The sequence below is a fragment of the Cervus canadensis genome, chromosome 11 (genome assembly GCF_019320065.1).
Source record: "Cervus canadensis isolate Bull #8, Minnesota chromosome 11, ASM1932006v1, whole genome shotgun sequence".
Taxonomy (NCBI): Eukaryota; Metazoa; Chordata; class Mammalia; order Artiodactyla; family Cervidae; genus Cervus; species Cervus canadensis.
The window spans coordinates 39,868,362-39,889,718 of record NC_057396.1 but is presented as its reverse complement, the minus strand read 5'-3'; the positions used below and the strand labels follow the sequence as shown (position 1 = coordinate 39,889,718).

Here is a 21,357-nt window from a genome sequence, read left to right as displayed (position 1 = left end):
TCCTTTTTTCCCCACAAGAGTCATTTACTTTGTAGCAAATGGAGAAAAAAAAACAAAAGCGAAAAAATGGGGGGAAAAAAAAGAATTCTGACATGAAGAAGAGATAAATGAGGGTGTTCCACTTGCAGGAATCCAGCAACTCAATGAAAGTGGAGAGAAATTCATTACAGGCAGAGAAATAGCAATAGAAGAAAAGGCACTAGTTATCTCAAGGGTCAGGAAAGAAGAAATTTGGGAAGGCAACAAGAAAATGATAATGCAAAGCACCAACGTTAGACTCTTGTTCTCCCTTCATCTCTTTTTCTCCCCCATATTAACGTTCCCTTTATCCCCCCAAATTTTTCCTTACTGGTCTCTTTTAACCTTTTTAATCTCTCTAATTATTTCTCTGCTCTTCTTTAACTGGCCATTATTTTTCTTTTTTAATATCTGTGCTACTAACAAACCAGGAAAATGACATGTTTCACACTGCACTAAAAAAAAAAAAAAAAGCCCAACAAAATGATTACCCTATTTTGTTTATATGTAATTTAAGAAAGTGATATAACAGTGAGAATGGAGAGGGTGAAGAGATGAGTAAACAGCTATGGAAAGCAGACAGTCTCCTCAAAGTTAGGCAATGGAAAGCTAATACATCCCCGGGAAGAGCAGAGGCCTAGAATTGAAGAGGATCAGGTTCTAACTTCAAGTCAACCACATAGAGGCATTTAATCTTAAGCAAAACCCTCAAACTCTCTTAAGTCAACAATTCCTGCTCTATGTGCTCTAGGTTGCTGTGACACTCACCTGGCAATGGATCTGAAAGAGGTCCAAACTCAGACTGCCACCATCATCCCTCCAAGTCTCTCTGCTGCAGTGTTATGACAGCAGTTTCTCCTTGATGTCCAAGTGAAAAGCTACCCAGATTTAGATTCAAGTAGCATTCACATAGGATCATGTTTGCCAGAGCCAAATCCAGAGTCTCCCACACAGAGCATCCTTTCACTACTCACAGGTATGCACTGCCCTGATCTGGGTACTTTCTTATCCTATACTTTATTTCACCAGGTCATCACCTTAGCTCAGACCCATATATAGCATCTTACCTTCTCCAGGCTCACCCCAGTCCTCTTGACCAAGGCCTGCAGGCGGGCGATAGTTTCATTCTCCTTGAGGAACTCATAGGAATGTAAAGGGGAGCCTGCGATGTTTCCATTCCTCTTGTCAGAGACGAGCTCAGAGGCCCGCAGCCTCTTCAGCTTGGAAGCACTCTCGCTACAGTGAAGGTTTCCTTCAGGCGGAATGCCAAATGCCATAAGAATCTCAGAGACTTCCTGGACAAACTCCAATTTGTTGGGAAACTGAGGCAAGTCCTCTGGTAACTCAATGAAGTGGTTGTCAATGTCCACAAAGCAGAGGTTAGCCTGGTAGTCAAAACAGGAGGAGGACTGTGAACAACTCCAGAGTTATCAGAGGAATAATGAACAAGACAGGAAAGAGCAAACATCTGCAATGGGCATAAGTTAGGTGTGGCATAAGGATGGGGTGGAAGGAGGTTGACCTGGGTCCTAATCCTGCCCTGATGCTTTCCAGTCTTGGGATCTTGGGAAAGTTATGAAACTCTGTTTCCTCAGTTATAAAATGAAGATAAAAATACTTCTCTTAGTGATAAGGATTATATAAGTACATAGATGTTTAGCATATAGCACCAAATTCTTCATAGTAAATGCTCACAGAATATTTGCTGAACTCACAAATTCTTACAACAGTAGAAAGAATACTAGGAGAGTGTCAGAAAGTCTGGGTCCCAGATCAGACTCTGTCACTATCTCCCTATATGACCCTGAGCATGCCAGTATTCCTTTCTGAGCCTCATTACTGATTTGTAGGATTTGGTGGCTGGTCTTGATTTCTGTGTTTTCTTCTGGCTTTAAGACTGCTTCTGAGAGGATACAGAGAGACAGTACTTTATACACTGCTGGGGAGGTAGGTAATCTGGATAAACAAAAAACAACCTGGCAATAGTTACCCTTATTTTACAGACAAACTGACACAGAGAGGTTAAGAAACTTGTCCAAAGTCACACAGTTAGTAAGTAGTACAGCTGGGATTTGAACTTAGCCTGACTTCAGTCGTACCCTCAAGCTCTTAACCATCCACTCTTCTCCTGAGAGGTCTTATACGTTTCTTGTTCAGTTACTTAAATATTTCATTCTCATCCCTGTTGGAATTTTCGAGTAATGCAGCTATAAATTAGAGAAGTCTTCTATCTGATTTGTATATTTATCTTATAACCATGAACCTGCTGTAGCCAAGACAACTGTCATTTGCTTCACTGCAGAGCATTATTATGTGCTTAATTAAGCATTTGTTATAACAAGGATAAAGAGACAACCAACATCAAGGATTTAGGACAGTGTTAGTATACAATAAACGTCAATCAACACTTATTATCACTGTGGAATATAAAATTTCAATAAATGAATATACACACAAGTACACACTATATATTATTAAATAGGAAAATTCCATAATGAAAAGATGCTAATAACCCCCACATTTGTAAATTTAATGTAAAATGGTTTTAAATCCCAGAAAGATTTTTACTTTTATGAAGGGCATATCTGATGAACTGACTGAATCTTACCTAAAAAAAATAAAAGAAATAAACAGCCAAGAAAATTCTGAGGCCACACTTACGGCAGAAAGTGAAGAACTGAAGAGCCTCTTGATGAAAGAGAAAGAGGGGAGTGAAAACGTTGGTTTAAAACTCAACATTTAGAAAACTAAGATAATGGCATCTGATCCCATCACTTCACAGCAAATAGATGGGAAAACAATGGAAACAGTGATAGGCTTTCTTTTCTTGGGCTCCAAAATCACTGCAGATGGTGACTGCAGACATGAAATTAAAAGATGCTTGCTCCTTGGAAGAAAAGTTACGACCAACCTAGACAGCATATTAAAAAGCAGAGACATTGGTTTGCCAACAAGGGTCCGTCTAGTCAAAGCTTTGGTTTTCCCAGTACTCATGTATGGATGTGAGAGTTGGACTATAAAGAAAGCTAAGTGTCGAAGAATTGATGCGTTTGAACTGTGGTGTTGGAGAAGACTCTTGAGAGTCCCTTGGACGGCAAGGAGATCCAACCAGTCAACCCCAAAGAAAATCAGTCCTGAATATTCATTGGAAGGACTGATGCTGAAGCTGAAGCTTCAGTACTTTGGCCACCTGATGCAAAGAGCTGACTCATTTGAAAAGACCCTGATGCGAGGAATGATTGAAGGCAGGAGAAGGGACAACAGAGGATGAGATGGTTGGATGGCATCACCAACTCAATGGATATGAGTTTGAGCAAGCTCCAGGAGTTGGTGATGGACAGGGAAGCCCAGCATGCTGCAGTCCATGGGGTCACAGAGTCGGACACAACTGTGCAGCTGAACTGAACTGCCTGGCTGGATTCTAATACAGATGTAAAACAACAATCTGCTGGAAAAGAATAGTCTTGAACAGACCAATCTATTGTGGATGGATCGTTCAATAAATGTTTTGGGGACAAATGGACATTTAGAAATGTTAAAAGTATAATATCATACTCCAAAATAAATTTGAGATAGACTGAAGATTTAAATATAAATAAAGCCACTTTATGTCATAAAAAAGAATTTATACCTTTCAGAGACACATATGAAATATATGATGACCTAATAATGTTGTGTGAGATTTGCTTCAAAATAATCCAGTAGGATTCATCCAGTAGGGTAAATGGGGAAAGGGTGGAGGATACAGAAAGAAGAATGGCCATGAGTTGATTATTATTATGCAATGATGGATGCTAGCCTCTCTATTTTTACATATGTTCAACATTTTCCATAACAAAAAGTGAAAAAATAAAAACATTCACAAAAGTATTAAAAGAAAATATAAATGATTACTATTATGCCTTAGGGTAGAGAGTTGGGCTTTTTAAACTTTGGTGGTGGTGATGGTAATAGTGGTGTAGTCACTAAGTCGTGTCTGACTCTTGTGACCCCATGGTCACAAAGGTTAAAAACCTTGTATAAATACTGCCATTAAAAGAATTTAAAAATAATCTGGGAAACAATAATTGTCATACATAACATGTAAAAGATTAATATTCAAAGAAATTATTGAGATAAAGCTAATTCACCCAGCTGGAAAATGGTTATGAAAGGCAAACAGAAGAAGTTTCTGTTAATTTCAAATATATGAAAAGATGTTCAGTTTCACTAATAAACCAAGAAATGCAAACAAAATATTTTTTACCCACTAGGTTAGCAAAAATGTAAAAGATTTACAGTGTCCAATGCTGGCAAAGTTACTAGGAAACAAACACTGTTACTGGGAATGTGAGTTGACAACTTTCTGGGAACAATCTTAAAGACATTATTTTTTTTAACCAGTCCAACCCAGAAACTAGAAATTACGAATATTTTTATCTACCAATGTACTTCTCCCCAACCTACACAGTTTCACCCCCAGGTAATCACTATCCTGAATTCTTTTTTTTTCACTATCCTGAATTCTATGTTTGTTATCTTTTTGCCTTTTTTAACACATATGTATATATGCCTTTAAATTTTTTGCTTGTGTTAAATTCTGTAAAAGGATCACTGTACTTTAAGCAGTCTTGTGATACTACTTTTCTTCACTCAACATTAAGTTACTAACAACCAGCCATTTTGTTTTCTGTAACTACACATTATTCATTTTCACTCTTATACAATATTCCACTGGGTATATATACAACAATTTATCAATCTTCTCATCAAAAGGCCTTCAACTAGCTTCCTGTATATTGCTTTTACACTGTTACACATGTTTTCTTGGACACATGTGCAAGATCTTCTCTTGGTTATATCCTAGGAGTGAAACTGCTATGTCATAAGGTATGCAAATGTTCAATTTTACAAGATAAGTCCTAGCTGCATTCCAAAGTGGTTATAACAATTTATATTTTTGCCAACAATCTAAAGTGATCCTACTAATAATCCAAGTATTTTCCAAAACTTGGTATCATCAGATCTCTTAATATACCCACTTGAGTTCAGTTTAGTCACTCAGTCGTGTCCAACTCTTTGTGACCCTATGGACTGCAGCATGCCAGGCTTCCCTGTCCATCACCAACTCCCAGCACTTGCTCAAACTCAAGTTCATCAAGTCAGTGATGCCATCCAACCATCTCATCCTCTGTTGTCCCCTTCTCCTCCTGCCTTCAATCTTTCCCAGCATCAGGGTCTTTTCCAATAAGTCAGTTCTTCGCATCAGGTGGTCAAAGTACTGGAGCTTCAGCATCAGTCCTTCCAATGAATATTTAGGACTGACTTCCTTTAGGATTTTAGGATTTGACCTCTTTGCAGTCCAAGGAACTCTCGAGTCTTCTCCAGCACCATAGTGCAAAAACATCCATCCTTCGGCGCTTAGCTTTCATTATGGTTCAACTCTCACATCCATACATGACTACTGGAAAAACCACAGCTTTGACTAGATGGACCTTTGTCGGTAAAGTAATGTCTCTGCTTTTTAATATGCTGCCTAGGTTGGTCATGGAGAAGGCAATGGCAACCCACTCCAGTACTCTTGCCTGGAAAAGCCCATGGACAGAGGAGCCTGGTAGGCTGCAGGCCATGGGGTCGCTAAGAGTCAGACACGACTGAGCGACTTCACTTTCAGTTTTCACTTTCATGCATTGGAGAAGGAAATGGCAACCCACTCCAGTGTTCTTGCCTGGAGAATCCCAGGGGTGGGGGAGCCTGGTAGGCAGTCGTCTATGGGGTCGCACAGAGTTGGACATGACTGAAGCAACTTAGCAGCAGCAGCCAGCAGCAGCAGGTTGGTCATAGCTTTTCTTCCAAGGAGCATCTTTTAATTTCATGGCTGCAGTCACCATATGCAGTGATTTCGGAGCACAAGAAAATAAAGTCAGATACTGTTTCCATTGTTTCCACTTGAGTGGGTACATTTAATTTACACTTTCCTGATTACAAGAAATGTGTATTTTTTATGCAATCCCTCTTCATATGCTTAGCCCATTTATCTATTGGGTTGCTCATCTTCTTACCGATTTGCAAGAGTTCTTTATAATCTGATGCCAACTCTTTATAGGCTGTATGTGTCCTACACATATCTTCTCCTAGCTTTTATCTTTTCATTTTAAAATGTCTTTTTCTTAATTAAAGAAATCAAATTTGTTAATCTTTTATTTTATGGAAAGTATTTTCTTCATCTTGTTCACAAAGTCCCTACCCCGAGATCAAGACTGTATTAATGTTTTCTTCTAGAAGATTTAAATTTTTGCTTTTGACACTTAAATGCTTATTCCATCTCAAGTTGATTTTGTTAAACGATTAAGGTAAGAATCCTTTTTTCCCTATGGACAAGCAATTTTTCCAGCTCCATTACTAAAAAGTTCTTTGGCATGGTATGTTTATTATATATCAAAACGCTGTTCCACTGTTTCTGCTATTTATCCCTATATCAGTAAGTCTTATATTCTAGGAGGCAGGCAGACCGTACAGTAAGTCCAGCTTTATCTATCTATTCCACAAACTCTCAATCTATGAAAACTTCATGTTTTAACATGTCCATGTGCCATGTATGCATTCTTTCAATACATATTTGCTGAGTGCTTAAATTACTCCATTAACAAATCTATAACTAAAGAGAACTTTCCCATAACCAAGATTCAAAAATTAGAAGAATCACTTTAAATTATACCTTCCAGAGTTCTTCCACTAGAAAACAACTTTAAACCCTTGTTAAATGCTTCCTTGTTAAAGAGCTAATACATGTTTAACACCTAAAAATAACACCTACTTTTATGTTTATTCCTTTAAGATTTTAAAATCATAAATGCCTTTAGGATCAAGCAATTAAAAAATACAGTAAAAACAGAATTAAATCATCTAGTCTTGAAAATCACCTGCCTCACAAGCCTTGTCCATACAGCTAACAGAAGAAAGCACTGTGACCCCTCCCCCCAGAGGCACATAGTGCAATTATTTATCCTCTTGGTTCTCCTCTCTTTAGAGGGGGGAAAAAAACAGTTTGTTCAATAGGAAACACAGAGGCAACTAAACACCACTATATCCACTCAACAATGCTTGGCTGCCGTTTCTCCCACTGCTCTTGACCAAACACAGAACATCTGCAAAGAATCTGATAAACTCCAAATGCTGTATCCACATATTGCAGATACTCCTGGACAGAGGTGGCTGGAGAAAAGAAAGCAGCTCAGGCGCACTTCGGGGGTTAAGACAGGAGCCTCTGAGACAACACTACTAGCCATTCTTCGCCGAGTTGGGCTGAGGCTGGTAGGGATAAGAAGGCAAAATGAAAAGGCCATTCAGCTACCAGTCTAACATGACAGCTTCATGCTCTTTCCTGTCAGGACACAGAGGACTCTGCCAAACAGAAGTAACTTGAAATCTACCTCAAAGCCCTTTCCTTATCTGAAAAAAGGCTAACTCCTGCAAACAGCTTGAGGGACAAGAAGAAGCTTGGAAGAGGCACTGAACCCAAGTGATTAGTTTTCTTCAGTTAACCTTCTGTCTCGTCGGGAGAGGCCATGGGAAGACTTAGCTACTCTGGGGCAGTGATCACATGGATATCCCAAACCACAGAAGTTTCCTAAATCCCTTCCTGCAAAAGGTCACAATGGTCTTTCCCAGCCCTGACTTCCTAGCACCAAATCACAGACAGCCTCACTGGTTAGTCTCAAGAGATTACTGGGGGAAAGGTACTGAAAAAGTATCCTGAAAAAGAAGGAAAGAAAGAGGGACCCAAGACAGAAAGAAGGAACACCCCTTCCCCCAACACAGTTGTGGAGGAACTGCCTCCTTCCTGTGCTCAGACAATGAAATCCAAAAGAGAAGCACAGGACAAAGAAAGCTTCACAAAAGCAGCACAGCACTCTCACTTGCTCAGGGCCAGCTGAGCTCATGTGTTGGTGTAAAAAGAAACAAAGGGCTTTTCACAGACTTCTGATGCCCAAAGATGGGGCAGCAACTGATGAATTCTGACTTGGGAGGTTAGGGAATGTACACTCTTTATGTCTCTGGATAAAGTCTCTTTTATACATCAAGTGTGCCCGACCCCACTACCCTAATGATGCCCACTTGCAAAGGCCTAAGTGAATTTCCCAGCCTTAGTCATCTCTGGGTGGTAAAATCTGAGGTAATTTTTTACTTTATACCTCTGTGCACTATTAGAATTTGAAACTATAAACGTATCATCTCTGAGACATCCTAAAATTATCTTTCAAAAATATTATCACTCTCCATTCATTATGTGTACCTTTGATGATGTTTTGCTCCTTGAGAAACCTTGTCATTCCTTACCAGCCTAAAGTTTACCACAGGGACTACACAGACTCAGATATCCCAGAGGTCATCTGCTAAAAATTAAGGTAGAAAATATCCAGCTGTGTAACTATCCCCACAAACACATGATCTTCAGAGGGACTGGCTGGATGAAGTGGGACTCTGAAACCCTAGAACTGCTTATAAAGTACACACAGGTATTGTCCAACCTACCACTCCTTCTTAAGGGGACCACAAGGAGAGGCAGAGTACAAAAGATGCAGCAATGGTGGCGGTTGCAAAAGTGGAGGCTCCAACATCCCAGAACAGAGTGAGATTCTGGGTTTCTCAAACAACCCACAGTTTCTCAAACAGTACTGTTAAGAAAACTGCTGGTCTCCCAGCAGCCTCTTCACACACCCACATACACGAAGCACACACAGAAGGATACCGAGAGACCCTACAGGAAATAGAACTTGACCGCAAGTGTATAACCAGCTGATGCCAAAGATGAAAATAAAACAGAAATCTGGCTTCTTGCCTAGTGACCTATTTATCAGATCATGCATGCCTCTTTGCCTTTCTACCTTCAATCATTTCTATTGTTATTCTTATTTGACTTTTACAAAATTATAGTTAGGTTTACCAGTAAGAAGTGTCAATATTAAATATGCGATCATTTAAAGCAACAACAAAAAGCTCTGCACACTCCAATCTTTGATATCTACTCTTCAGGCATATGTATCAGTAGACAAATACATATAAAAACCCAATACTCCAAAATGCAATGGCTTTCTCCATCATTGTGAAAGTCAAAATGGAGTCAGTATTGCTAAGAGAGATCTCTAAAATGGAGTTAGGAGGCCACTAAGGAAGTATCATGTTTGCACAACTCAGTCTGGATGGATTCAGAACTTTTGACCTGATAAAGTCACCCAGAACACCTCCAAAATCTCAAGATACTAAAAGGCCCTTACCCTTAAACAATTTGTGACAGTCTATATATTTATAGGACCCCTACCCTAAAATAACTTGCAATTTCTTAAGGACAAATATTCTGACTTAGATTAGAGTCGATCACAACTCTCACAGGGCAACTTTTAACAACTTGATGGTTTTTTGTCCTTATAAGGCCCTGATTCTTTCTCTTCCTTGGAACACTCTTTCAGGGTTACCAAATCTGAGTCTCCCCAATTGCAAATCTTAAGTCCCCAAATAAACTCTGTTCTTTTTGCAGACTCCTGAATTTTTTTTTTTAGCTGACACCATTTAGATCTTTTCTTTCTTAGTTCATCTTGTCCCACCTCAAAAAGCACAAAGCACTATGGAATCAAAGAAGCATAGGAGGTAGAAAAGCAAAAACTACAAAGAAGAAATTCTGATTCTAAAACCAAAGGAAAGAGAAAAAGAGATGCATCTGAAAATAAATTAAATATTACAGTTATGATCTAATTATCAGGATTGTTCATCACGGTGGCTACCCAGACATGCCCAACAACAAGAGGCTGCTCAGACCCACTTCCGTAAGAATGGTCTCTTCTTTGGAGGTCCTTTTACTCACATTCCTCAGTTATACATAAAAATCTTCCCCCAAAAATCATTGGTAAAGGAATGAGACCGTTGTGTGAATACTCCAAAGTGTTCTTCCCAGGCCTTTCCACTGACTATGAAATTCAGAGTAGTAAAGCCCAATTCCCCCAGCTAGTTTCATACCAGCCACCAAATGACCAAAAGAGGTAGATGAGTTTTACCTGTAATTCTAGGAAAATAAACAGTGAACAATCTTATTTCTAATGGGCTTTAAATTTATTTTAGAATGAAGTGCTAAATAAAGAAATACTTATTTCTAATCAGTTATTTTAGTATTTGAAACAACAGAAAAGATGAACAGGCCATTCTCACAGCAAGAGAGGAAAAGCATTATCTCAAGGCCTTCATTATCTTGAGCAAGGAAAATTTTCAAAGATGTCTCAGTACTACAAGAATCACTATGATCTGGTCAACTTTTACAGAGCAACTGTGGCCTATAAACGAAAATCAATGATTTATTAACACAAGTCTGGCTACTAAAGTAGCTATAAAATTATATTATGTGGAATTTATTTAAATAGTATGAAATAGTATAGAAATAAAATACAATTTAAATGTATGATAACTGTTGAAGCTAAAAGTATTGCAAACAGATTCACTATGCTACTCTTCCATGTAAATTTAAAATTTTACATAATAAGATTTTCTAATAAATGTCTTAAAAATACGTAAAATACTATGTTTGAAAAAATGTGCATGTAAAAGGCAGTTCATAATAGTATAAACACAGAGATTACAATAAACGTATGTCAGGTGATAAACAAGTGTTTCCGGAATGATAGAAATTGAGCTAAATGTTATTATTTTTACTTTTTCCCTGGAAAGTTATTTATGTTCTCCAAAATAAAAGAAAATAAACTTGGTGATACCACCCTGGACTCATCCCAAAGCCCTTCTCTCCCAAATCCTGTATCAGGGCCACAGGCACCAGCACCCAAGCTCCAGGTTTCTCTTACCTCTTGAGGCAGCTCCAGTTTTGACCGGTCATCCAAGCCATTGGAATGCAAGCCCATCAAGTACGGCACAGGAGCATCTAAGAAATGTAGGAGAGAAGCCGGGAGAATAGGAACATAGACATGCTGCCACTGGAAAGGAAACATGAGAGCTGTAATTGTCTCCGCCACAGTCATCAGTCGCTGGTAATCTAGGTCAAAAAAATAAACACATACACACAAACCAGTCAAAAACAAGGCATCTGCTTCTCCAAGAGTAATTAAAAGTTCTTAATACAATTTCACACATAGAAAGAACAGTATAAACTTCAGCAAGGGTATGCTCAGAGCATGATTCCCTTATGGGTATCAGAGAGACAACCCAGAAACCTCAGTGGACCACATGCTGAAGTATACCCCCAACACACACACAGGTCCATGCCCGTTATAACATTTAATAGAAATACAATAGAAATCATAAATGGCACCTTGCTCTAAATACTAAATGAGAATGTTAAGTAGATTCTCTTAAGTAGAAAGAGGGTAGAGAACTAGAACAAAAAGAAAAAGAACTGTGGTCTGGTTTCTATTCAGCATGAATGCCAAACACCTCATTTACCACTTACATGCATCTGCATTCTATAAAGATCTGATGTGAACTTTGCCATCAAGATCAAGCCCAAAGAACCACCAACCAAGTAGAAGCTGGTTTTCTACCTTTAGCCAGGTCTGCCCCCAACCTGACAACTCAGCCTGAATGAAAACAGTATGAAAGTATCATTTTAACACTTTGATAAAAAGCTTCCCTAAAACTTGACAGACCCAGAAGACTGATTTTCATTACTCAAAAGCCTATTCTAGGTCAGAGAGCATAGCTTGGAAGAGAAGGCTTATGCTCAAAGTTTAGGGTTTTTTTCAGGATGCAATTTCTAGACTTTTTTTCTTTTTTGTTTGTTTTTGGAGTTGTTTTATTTTTTAAAGGAGCAAAGTCAACACAACAGATTTATTAAAATCAAAATTTAACAAGTTACTATTTACAAATGGTATGATGGTTTCAGATACTTACGGACAAAGTAGGAACAAAAATTTTAAAACCGTATGAGTAATATCCTCCTGGAACGGTTGATTTCAAATGAGTGAGTTTTCACAGGGGTTAAACAGCCTTATGCACTAAAAACTCAGCCCACCATTTAAGCAAATCACATCTTAAAGGAGTTATAAGTTAACAAAAAGCTTTCCAGAAAATGAAGACAAATGAGTAGGAAGTGAGCAGAAGCTGATATGCATCAACTAGATAGAGAAGTTTTAGCAAAGCATCCTGTGTGGTCACCAATAAAACTCTGGAGCAGCTTACACGTTGTTCCTGGCTAAGCATGACCTGGAAATAGTTTTTGGTTTTTTTGTTTAACTAGTAATGCAATAATTAAAAACTGATGACTAAAACTTCACCATCTCAAACATTTACAGGTAGCCCTCTGCTTCCCTGGTGGCTCAGCTGGTAAAGAAGCTGTCTGCAATGAGGGAGACCTGAGTTCAATCCCTGGGCTGGGAAGATCCCCTGCAGAAGGGAACAGCTACCCACTCCAGCATTCTGGCCTGGAGAATCCCATAGACTCTACAGTCCATCAGGTTGCAAAGAGTCAGACACGACTGAGTGACTTTCATTTCACTTCACTTCACTCTCTATCCACAGTTCCACATCCAAGGATTCAAACAACCATGGACTGTTCATTCTTATAGTACATATTTATTGAAAAAAATCCACATATAAGTGGATCCATGTAATTCAAACCCATGTTTTTCAGTGTCAGCTGTTTCACCCAGTTTTAGTCAAGAAACATGGGCTTCCCAGGTGGCACTAGTGGTAAAGAATCTGCCTGCCAATGCAGAAGACACGGGTTCCATCCCTAGGTCAAGAAGATCCCCTAAAGGAGGGAATGGCAACCCACTCCAGTTTTCTTGCCTAGAGAATACCATGGACAGAGTACCCTGGCAGGCTACAGTCCATGGGGCCACAGTCTGACACAACTGAGCAACTGAGTACAGTCAAGAAACAGTAACTAAAAAAGCAACAAGACTTACACAAGTCTATACATCACCCAGAGACAGGACTCTGAAACATCATTATTCAGAACAAGTTGCAAAGTGAAGCCTCAGGAACCACACTTAGTCAACAGAGGCTTCTCTTGTTTGTTCTGCAGTGTTTAACAAGAACACTGTTACCATTGTTTAAAAATCAAAAACTTCACATAAAAAATCTGGGTCCTCATGAAAAACTGGAAGATCTAGAAACATCAGGCCAGGATTTCCACAGGAATTAATTGGAGCTAACTACTGGCTGTCCATTTTAGACAGGGTATATGCTCTTCAATTCAATACAGTCTCTATTACTTCAAATCATATCCAGAATCCAACCATTTCACACCACTTTGCTGTTACCTCCTTAGTGAAGAGACAACATAGAGTCTCACTTCGATTATTACAGTGGTCTCCTAACTAACATTATTCAGACTGCCTATGGACCAGATCTGGGACAATTTGAGCTCAAAATAAAAATAATTAATTATAGTAATGGACGATATAACCTACTGAATAAAATAAAAATCTCTGAGTCTATACAATAATAAACAAGGGAGAATGAAATGTTCTTCCTCACAGTAAAAAGCAACCAGCCTGGTAACTAACTCAGACTAGAATTATCAAAGGATGCTAAGGCTATTAAGTAAAACTTTGAAGAGCAACAATAAATTTATAGGATTTCAAAGTATAAACCCACAAATTAGTTATTAATTACAAAGGGAAAAAAATGGTAACGTTCAGTTAAGAAATTCAGCAGACATCATCTTAACCAAGTGATCAAATTAACATTATCAAAAATGGGACAAGCGAACATCATGTGCCTCCTATGATAAAAATAGACCTGGTGTGCCTCTTGATATAATGCACTGAGAGAACCACTACATCACTTCTGTGACATCATAGCCAAAAATGTATAACCTGAATCTAGCCAGAAGGAAACATCAGAAGAAAAACCCAAATGGAGGTTCATTCTACAAAATACCTTGCCTGTACTCTACAAAAACGTCAGTCATGAGAGACATGAAGAATTGACTACTAAAAGCAATATGCATACTGCATATGTTACTGGACTAAAATTCTGGACCAGGAATTTTTTTTTTAATTATCATTCACTTTTATGTGGAGTCTAAGATATTAAACTAGATTATAACAAAAAAGAAACAGACTCATAGATATAGAGAACAAACAAATGAGAGGTAAAAGCTATTATGTATAAAATAAGCTACAAGGACCTACTGTACAATGCAGGGAACACAGGGAAAATTGTCTGTATTCGCTGACAATATTTTATAACTACAACTGGAATATAACCCTTAAAAATCATGAATCACTATGGTGTACACCTGAAACTTATATAATAGTGTATCAACTATACCTCAATTTTAAAAAATTTATCATAAGGGACATTATTGGACGATGGTAAATAAAACCTGAATACAGTATTATTATTTTGCCAATGTTAAATTTTCTAAATTTATTAATCATATTATGGCTACATTAAAAAATGTTCTTGTTCTTACAAAATAAAAGCTGAAATACTAAGGAATCAAGGAACGTGGAATCTACAATGACTCTCAATGGTTCATTTATGTTCACACACATACAGAGATACACAGGGAATGATAAAATACACCCAAATGTTAACAATTGGTGAATTGTGGGACAGTATACAAGAGTTCTTTGAACATTTCTTACAACTCTTCTATAAGCCGGGAATGATTTCAAAACAGAAAGTCAAAAATCTTAACACCTCCAATGACTAAACATCTCAGAGTAACAAAGTCCTTACAGTGGCCTATAGGACTCTACAATTTGGCCTCCTGTTAAGTCTCTAACACCATCTGCTATTAAGCGCCGCTCTCTCACACCATTATATCCATCAGGCACCCTCACTATTCCTGGACATACCAACTACATTTTTGTCTCAGAACCTTTCTATTTCTTGTGCTCTTTGCCTGGAAAACTTTCCCTACAAACATTAACATGGATCACTCAGAGATGCCTAATCTAATCACTCTATTAAACACTGGAATTTCCCTTCCCCCAACACTACCCTCTTTACTGTTTAACTTTTTATTCAAATCACTATATTATTTTTATTAGCACCCGACATACTATACATTTATCTATTTAATCACCTCTCCAAAAAAGAAAGGGGTGGGGGGAATTCCCTATAGGCCCAATGATTAAGATGTGGTGCCTCCATTGCCAGGGCCTAGATTCGAGGTTTGGATTAGGGTTGGGGAACGAAGAGCTCACAAGCCAAGCAACCAAAAATCACCTCTCTTTCCCAGTAAAATGTAAGTTCTATTATAGCAGGAATGTTTATCTATTTTGTCCACCCTGAATCTCTAGCCCCTAGAATAACGGCTGGCACACAGCACACTCTCAGTAAATATGTATTGAATGAACGAATTTTATGTTACTTAATTCACTCCCTTAATATTTTTTCCTTCTGCTCTACTTTATTGTTTTGTCCAAATCCGCTGCTCAAAATCACTTAACCTCTCATTTATAAAAACAATTCAGTTATAACAAACAACAGAAAAAAGCAACACATCCTCATTTTCTCAAATATATTTTTTTCAAATATATGAAGGGTGATCACTACTGTCAGGCTGAGGAAGGGGCAGAAACAACTCTGCAGAGTGATAGGACAAACTGGTAGAAAGTGCGTCCCACAAACATCAACTCCTGCCTCCTCTTTTTAGCATCAGTCAGACTTCAGGAGGGAGGGTTCCCCTCCCAGACTGGAGAGTCCAGCAAAAGGCCATGATGATAGTCAGTAAGAAATGGTAGACCTCTCATGTTCCATTAGTTTACCACCCAGCGTGTGTGCATGCTAAGTCACTTCAGTCGTATCTGACTCTTTGGTACTGTATGGACCATAGGCCGCCAGGCTCCTCTGCCCATGGGATTCTCTAAGCAAGAAAACTGGAGTGGGTTGCCATTTCCTCCTCCAGCGCATCTTCCCAACCCAGGGATCAAACCCACATCACTTATGTCTTCTGCCTTGGCAGGTGGGTTCTTTACCACTAGCGCCACAAGTTAATTTAGTTGATGCTAAATAGGGAATTCTATATTTGTTCTTTGCAATTGGTTGAAAATTCACATACTTGGAATTTACAAAAGCTGATGAGTCATGGAAAGCAAAAGATCTGGATTCTGCTCAAACTCTAATAGCCCTTGGCCTTTACAGTCACCCCCACTGTTACCGGATATGGAAAAAAGAGGCCCTATGCAGGAAGAGAGCTCTAGTAAGCACTGACTTACGCTGTGAGTAGAGCAGGATTTGAAACTCCAGAAGGGCACAAGTAAAAAGTTGAAACACATTCTCCACCCCAAGCAGTTCAAAGACCTCTTTGACAGGAAAGTCGAACAGGGGAAGCTCACTGGTACTTGGTCTCTGGCAGACGACTGGCCCATAGACCCCGGAAAACTTCAAGGACCGGCCAGGAGGTGGGAGTGGCACCTCATATAGTACGTTGTATATGTAGCTCTCAAGGGGCAGTGGAGGGGGCTGAGGCGAAGTAACTGCCTGGTGAAGCTGTTCCAGCACACTGCGACATGCTTTCATGAAGGACATGGGCGTGATGAGGCAGATGCACTTAGAGACGTAGAGTGTATCCCGGCTAATGTCATAGGAGTTGAAGCGCTGCAGCTTGGTCCCAGGAGTGCCATCACCATCCTCCATGCCACTGAGGTCTCGGCCATCAGCAAGTGGAGCATGGAGGACATCATACTCCGCATTATGCATGTGGTAGAGGGTCTGCATTGCACTGCAGATCTGCTTGCTAGTCACCTCCTCATAAAACGTGAGAGCAAACCCAAAGGTCCGAGAACCATCCTCCCTAGTGATAATAAAGGCATGGAACTGAGGCTCCCTGGGATCAGCCTGGGTCTTGAATGCCAGCCCTTTGGGCATGCATAGCTGTAAAAGACAACAAGAAAATAATGAGTGAGAACACACTGCTATTCCTCTTCTCAGAACACCATCACTACTTATTTATTAACACTTAAAGAGCACCTACTATGCTCTTGGAATATCAAGTCCAACACAGTAAACTATTTGCCCTAAAGAACTCCCATTCTAAGACACACACATAACTAAAATTACAGTGTAGTTATCAAGGCTATATAGAAGTATACACAAAGTATCAGAGGAACACAAAACAACTCAGTCTCAGTCTTCATCAGAAAAGGCTTCAGAGATGAGCTTATGCCTGAACTCATTAGGTAGACAAGAGAAAGAAGGGTATTTCATGGGCACAAAGAAAATGCATAAAGGAGGTTAAAGAAAGCTTGGAGAATTTAGGTAGGTGGTCAAGCATGACAGCATGTATTAGGAGATGATGCTAGAAACATCTAAAAACCAGATAGACACAACTTCATACCTAAAAATAAACCAAGTTTTAGACTCTATCCAGCTCACAAGATTCTGTCATCGACAAAATCTTCTCTTTTCAGAGGAAAAAAAAGGGGGGGAGGGGGGAGATGTTCATTTCATACAATGCAAAGAGATGACACAATCAGGATAAAGATGTACTTTTTTCACTTTAACTCACACGGGTTATATAAAGAAACTGAATAGCTAATCAAACTGACCTGAATCAATCAGTTTTCATTTTCTACTTTTCCACCAACCTGGTCATACAAATGGACTTTGAGGAGCCAGGGTTAACAAGTACAAGGAGCTACATTATGGTATTTCCATTATTCTTGAACTTGACTTCTCAAAGCCTAAATGTTTCTAGAATATACCATGTTAAAAGGAAATAAGCACCAGACTAGGAGTCAAAACACTTGAGGCTCTCTAGACTCAGATTCCTCCCCTGTAAAATGAAGATAATACTGTTTACTCTGCCTACTTCACAGGCTTATTGTGTCCATCAAACAAGATCATCCTCACAAAGCTATGAAAAAATAACAAAAGAAGTACAAAGATGTGGTCAAGGGCAGAGTTCTGGAACTAGTATTTAAGCTTATTCAAACAGTTCCTTAGCCATGTGACTTGAATACATTACCTAACCTCTCTGGATCTTAGTTTCCTAACCCATAAAATATATCTGTCTGTGTTTATTTAATATTATCTACATGAAGGATTTCATTTTTTGCTGTTTAGTTACTAGGTCGTGTCCAACTCATTGCGACCCCATGGACTGTAGCCCAACAGGCTCCTCTATCCATGGGATTTCCCAGGCAAGAATACTGGAGTGGATTGCCATTTCCTTCTCCAGGGCATCTTTCCAACCCAGGGATCAAACTCACATCTCCTGCATTGGCACATGCGTTCTTCACCACTGAGCCACCAGGGTAGCCCACGTAAGGGGTACTATGAGAATTAAATGACTTAATTCATGTAAAGTACTTATTACAGTACCTAGCATAAGTTGAATACTCAATAAACGTTATTCATGGTAGTATTCTTCTAGAGATTAAAAATGCTGCACTATCTGTGTACTAAGTCACTTTAGTCGTGTCTCTTTGCGACTCCATGGACTGTAGCCCACCAGGCTCCTTTGTTCATGGGATTTGCCAGGTAGAACAGTGGAGTGTGTTGCCATTTCCTCCTTCAGAGGATCTTCCCAACTCAGGGATTGAACCCACGTTTCTTAGGTCTTCTGCACTGGCACCAGCTGGGTGCTAAAATTACACTAAAACAAAAAGATTTATTTCTGCCATATTACTCAGATATATACAGTACAAATTAAGAGGAAACTGCTTTAAATCTCATCATACAGTATCAATGCTATAAGCAACTAACAGCTCAATCTCACAAAAAAGTTCACTAACCCAATACTAAGTACTTGTCTGACTCAACAGAAGCACACTGTGACTTTTGGTATATCTGATATATTCTGAGTATGTGATACAGTGATCAAAATGCAGAATCATGAACAACATGCATATTACCCCATCTTCAGAAGTTACTGATACTTGGTGGAATCACAGCTACCATAGTCTGAACTGACAATCCTACTGTAAATTACTCTGTAAATTATCTCACACTTGTAGCTAACAAATACTAACCATTCCCACTGCATCTTGGTCAAAGGGATTCCAGTCCACATTCTCAGGATATCGTGCAAGGACCTTAGACTTGAATGTTCGTCTTAATGGTGTCTGCTCAAAATTTTCTCCTGCAAGAAAAAGAACGAAGCAAATCATCTCTACAAAGTCCCTTGAAACCACAGGGTTATGAATATCTGAGCTTGGCAGTCCAGCAAGGTACAGAAATGAAGGCAAAAGGGTTAGTATGTCAACCATCTAAGAACAGGAAAGGCATTATGGTTATTAGATTATAGATCAGTAAAGAAGCTGGAAACGTTTAGCATGGTTAATACTGGACACTGCTAGATACCTTGGCTTTTCTTTAAAATGAAATCATTACTACAAATCCAATAGTTAATCTTATTGGGAGAAGAGGGGAGAAAACACAAGGAAAGATGAAGGATTATATCATTTTCCCCCCCTAAAAGCAATATTTACTTTGGTAAAAGTCAACTAAAAACATGACAGAAGCATAAATTATTTTAAATTCAAAATAAAGTATGCATTTCTATGATCTCTGAAAAAATACAAGGGGGATTAAAAAATTCAAGAACATTAAGAAAGTAGACTTCAGGATAAATGAGTTACTTGTCAATTGAGAATCATTTGAAATTTCTGAAATCCTCCTTTGTTTCCTCCGTCCCCTCCTAAAAACATTAGAGTACACAGAAATAAGAACATTGAGAAGGAAAGAGGAAGAATCAAAGAACCCACCACCTAGAAGGACAGGAATATGAAAAATCTATTGGTTGAAAAAGGCGTAAGAAAGTTAGAATGTCAAAGGGTACAAAACGCCACTGGAGAGACTTATATAAGGGCCACCATAATGCTATGGGTGTTTTCAACTTTGTTTTTACCTTCAGTTGTACTTGAAATGAAAGGGCTGGCACCATCCCTGGCTTTAGAAGCCTGTATGTACTGGCATAATGCTACATGATAAATAAAATAACACAGGATTACAATAAAGCAATGTTATTCAAACTTTTTTGACCATGACTCCAGTATGAAACAAAGTTTACATCATGAAGCAATAAACACATACATGATATGTATACATAAATTCACTTAAAACAAAAATTTCACCCAAAAAATACTTACCCTTACTACATGAGATGTCTTTTCATAATTTCTACTCTATATCATTTAAAACCAAAATGCTACCTGCAGACCTATTAATGGCCACGATTCACAGTTTGAAAAACATTACAATATAGTATAATGGGATAAAGAGCTCAACAGATGTTAAAGTACTATAAAGCCACTAGTGCTTTCTCTGAAAGTATACCACCAAATACTGTTTTTCCCAAGGAATGAGGGAGAAGGGGACAAGTTAAAAGAACCTAAATATTTCAAACATAACAAATTTACTAGGAATCATGGAAAAATATGTGGGAAACATGACCAAGGACAATTCAATTGAATTGCATATCTATTTACTGAGTAATCGTGTTAAACAAGGGCCTTAGGTACTGTGGAGGATAGAGATGAACCACCTATCCTCAAGAACCATTCCATCAAACGTATATGAAACATTCTATAGGAAAAAGAACATACACGAATAACAATTTTGCAGGGAGGTTATTAGGTGGGAGGCTCCAGCTTATGTGGTCTATCCATTCAGAGCACACTTGCACAGGATCCTGTTCATGTGCTCTAGCTGACAGAATAAATTCTGCTCCAACTAACATTTTTCTAAGTTGGCTTAGAACCCCCGGAGGCTGGTGATTATTAAGGAAGATGCAGTTCTCACCAACACAAGATTGGGATGAACCTAAAGTCAGATAGTCCTTCACTTTAAATCAGCCTAGAGGCGTCTTGAAAGCTTCTGGGGGAAAAAAAGTTTATATTAATTCTAAGGCACCTGTTCCAGAAACTAATAATCATTCCAGTCAGAAAGTTACTGCTTTTATAATTAAAACCTCCACTTCCATTTTCTGTCAGGTTCTGTCTATCACTGTCATCATAAGCCCACTTATTCATAATTTTCAACTTCTGAGAAGGCCCCACCTTCTTTCTGTTAATAAAGCAAGTTCTACAATTTCAATTTCTCTCACATCCAATCCCGTCTTCCAAACTGATTTTTCTGAAACTCATATCTAGCAAGTTTCATTTCTCAAAATACATTTGGTAATCTTCACTGAAGAAAATTTGCAAAATCAGCAGGCAGCTGGTGATATTGGAAGCAAGGCAACAAAGCCCTACAGCTATGTCAAGCAAGTCTCAGAGCTTTCACTAACACCTGCAGAGTGCAAAGAGCCCACCATGCAAGCCTGCACTCACTGTACAAAGTAATTAAACTGCAAGCAGCTGACAAAAGATCTTGTCTACATTCTGACATTCTCAGAACGTATTTTTAAACTGTATCCAATTCTGAGAGAAGATAAACTATTTCCTCCTCATAAGCTTC

At 38.7% G+C, this 21,357-nt stretch overlaps 1 protein-coding gene across 2 annotated transcripts in view; it reads right to left on the bottom strand.

The window, feature by feature from the left end:
* DENND5A (DENN domain containing 5A) overlaps positions 1-21,357 on the bottom strand; it is a 92,594-nt gene that overhangs the window by 31,076 nt on the left and 40,161 nt on the right. For both annotated transcript variants that reach the window (XM_043480971.1, XM_043480972.1), the window contains exons 2-6: positions 19,808-19,879; positions 18,930-19,039; positions 16,173-16,830; positions 10,845-11,032; positions 1,086-1,403 (exon numbers count right to left, since the gene is read on the bottom strand). In XM_043480971.1, the coding sequence (XP_043336906.1) occupies positions 1,086-1,403; positions 10,845-11,032; positions 16,173-16,830; positions 18,930-19,039; positions 19,808-19,879 (1,346 nt within the window). The remainder of the gene's footprint in view (positions 1-1,085; positions 1,404-10,844; positions 11,033-16,172; positions 16,831-18,929; positions 19,040-19,807; positions 19,880-21,357) is intronic.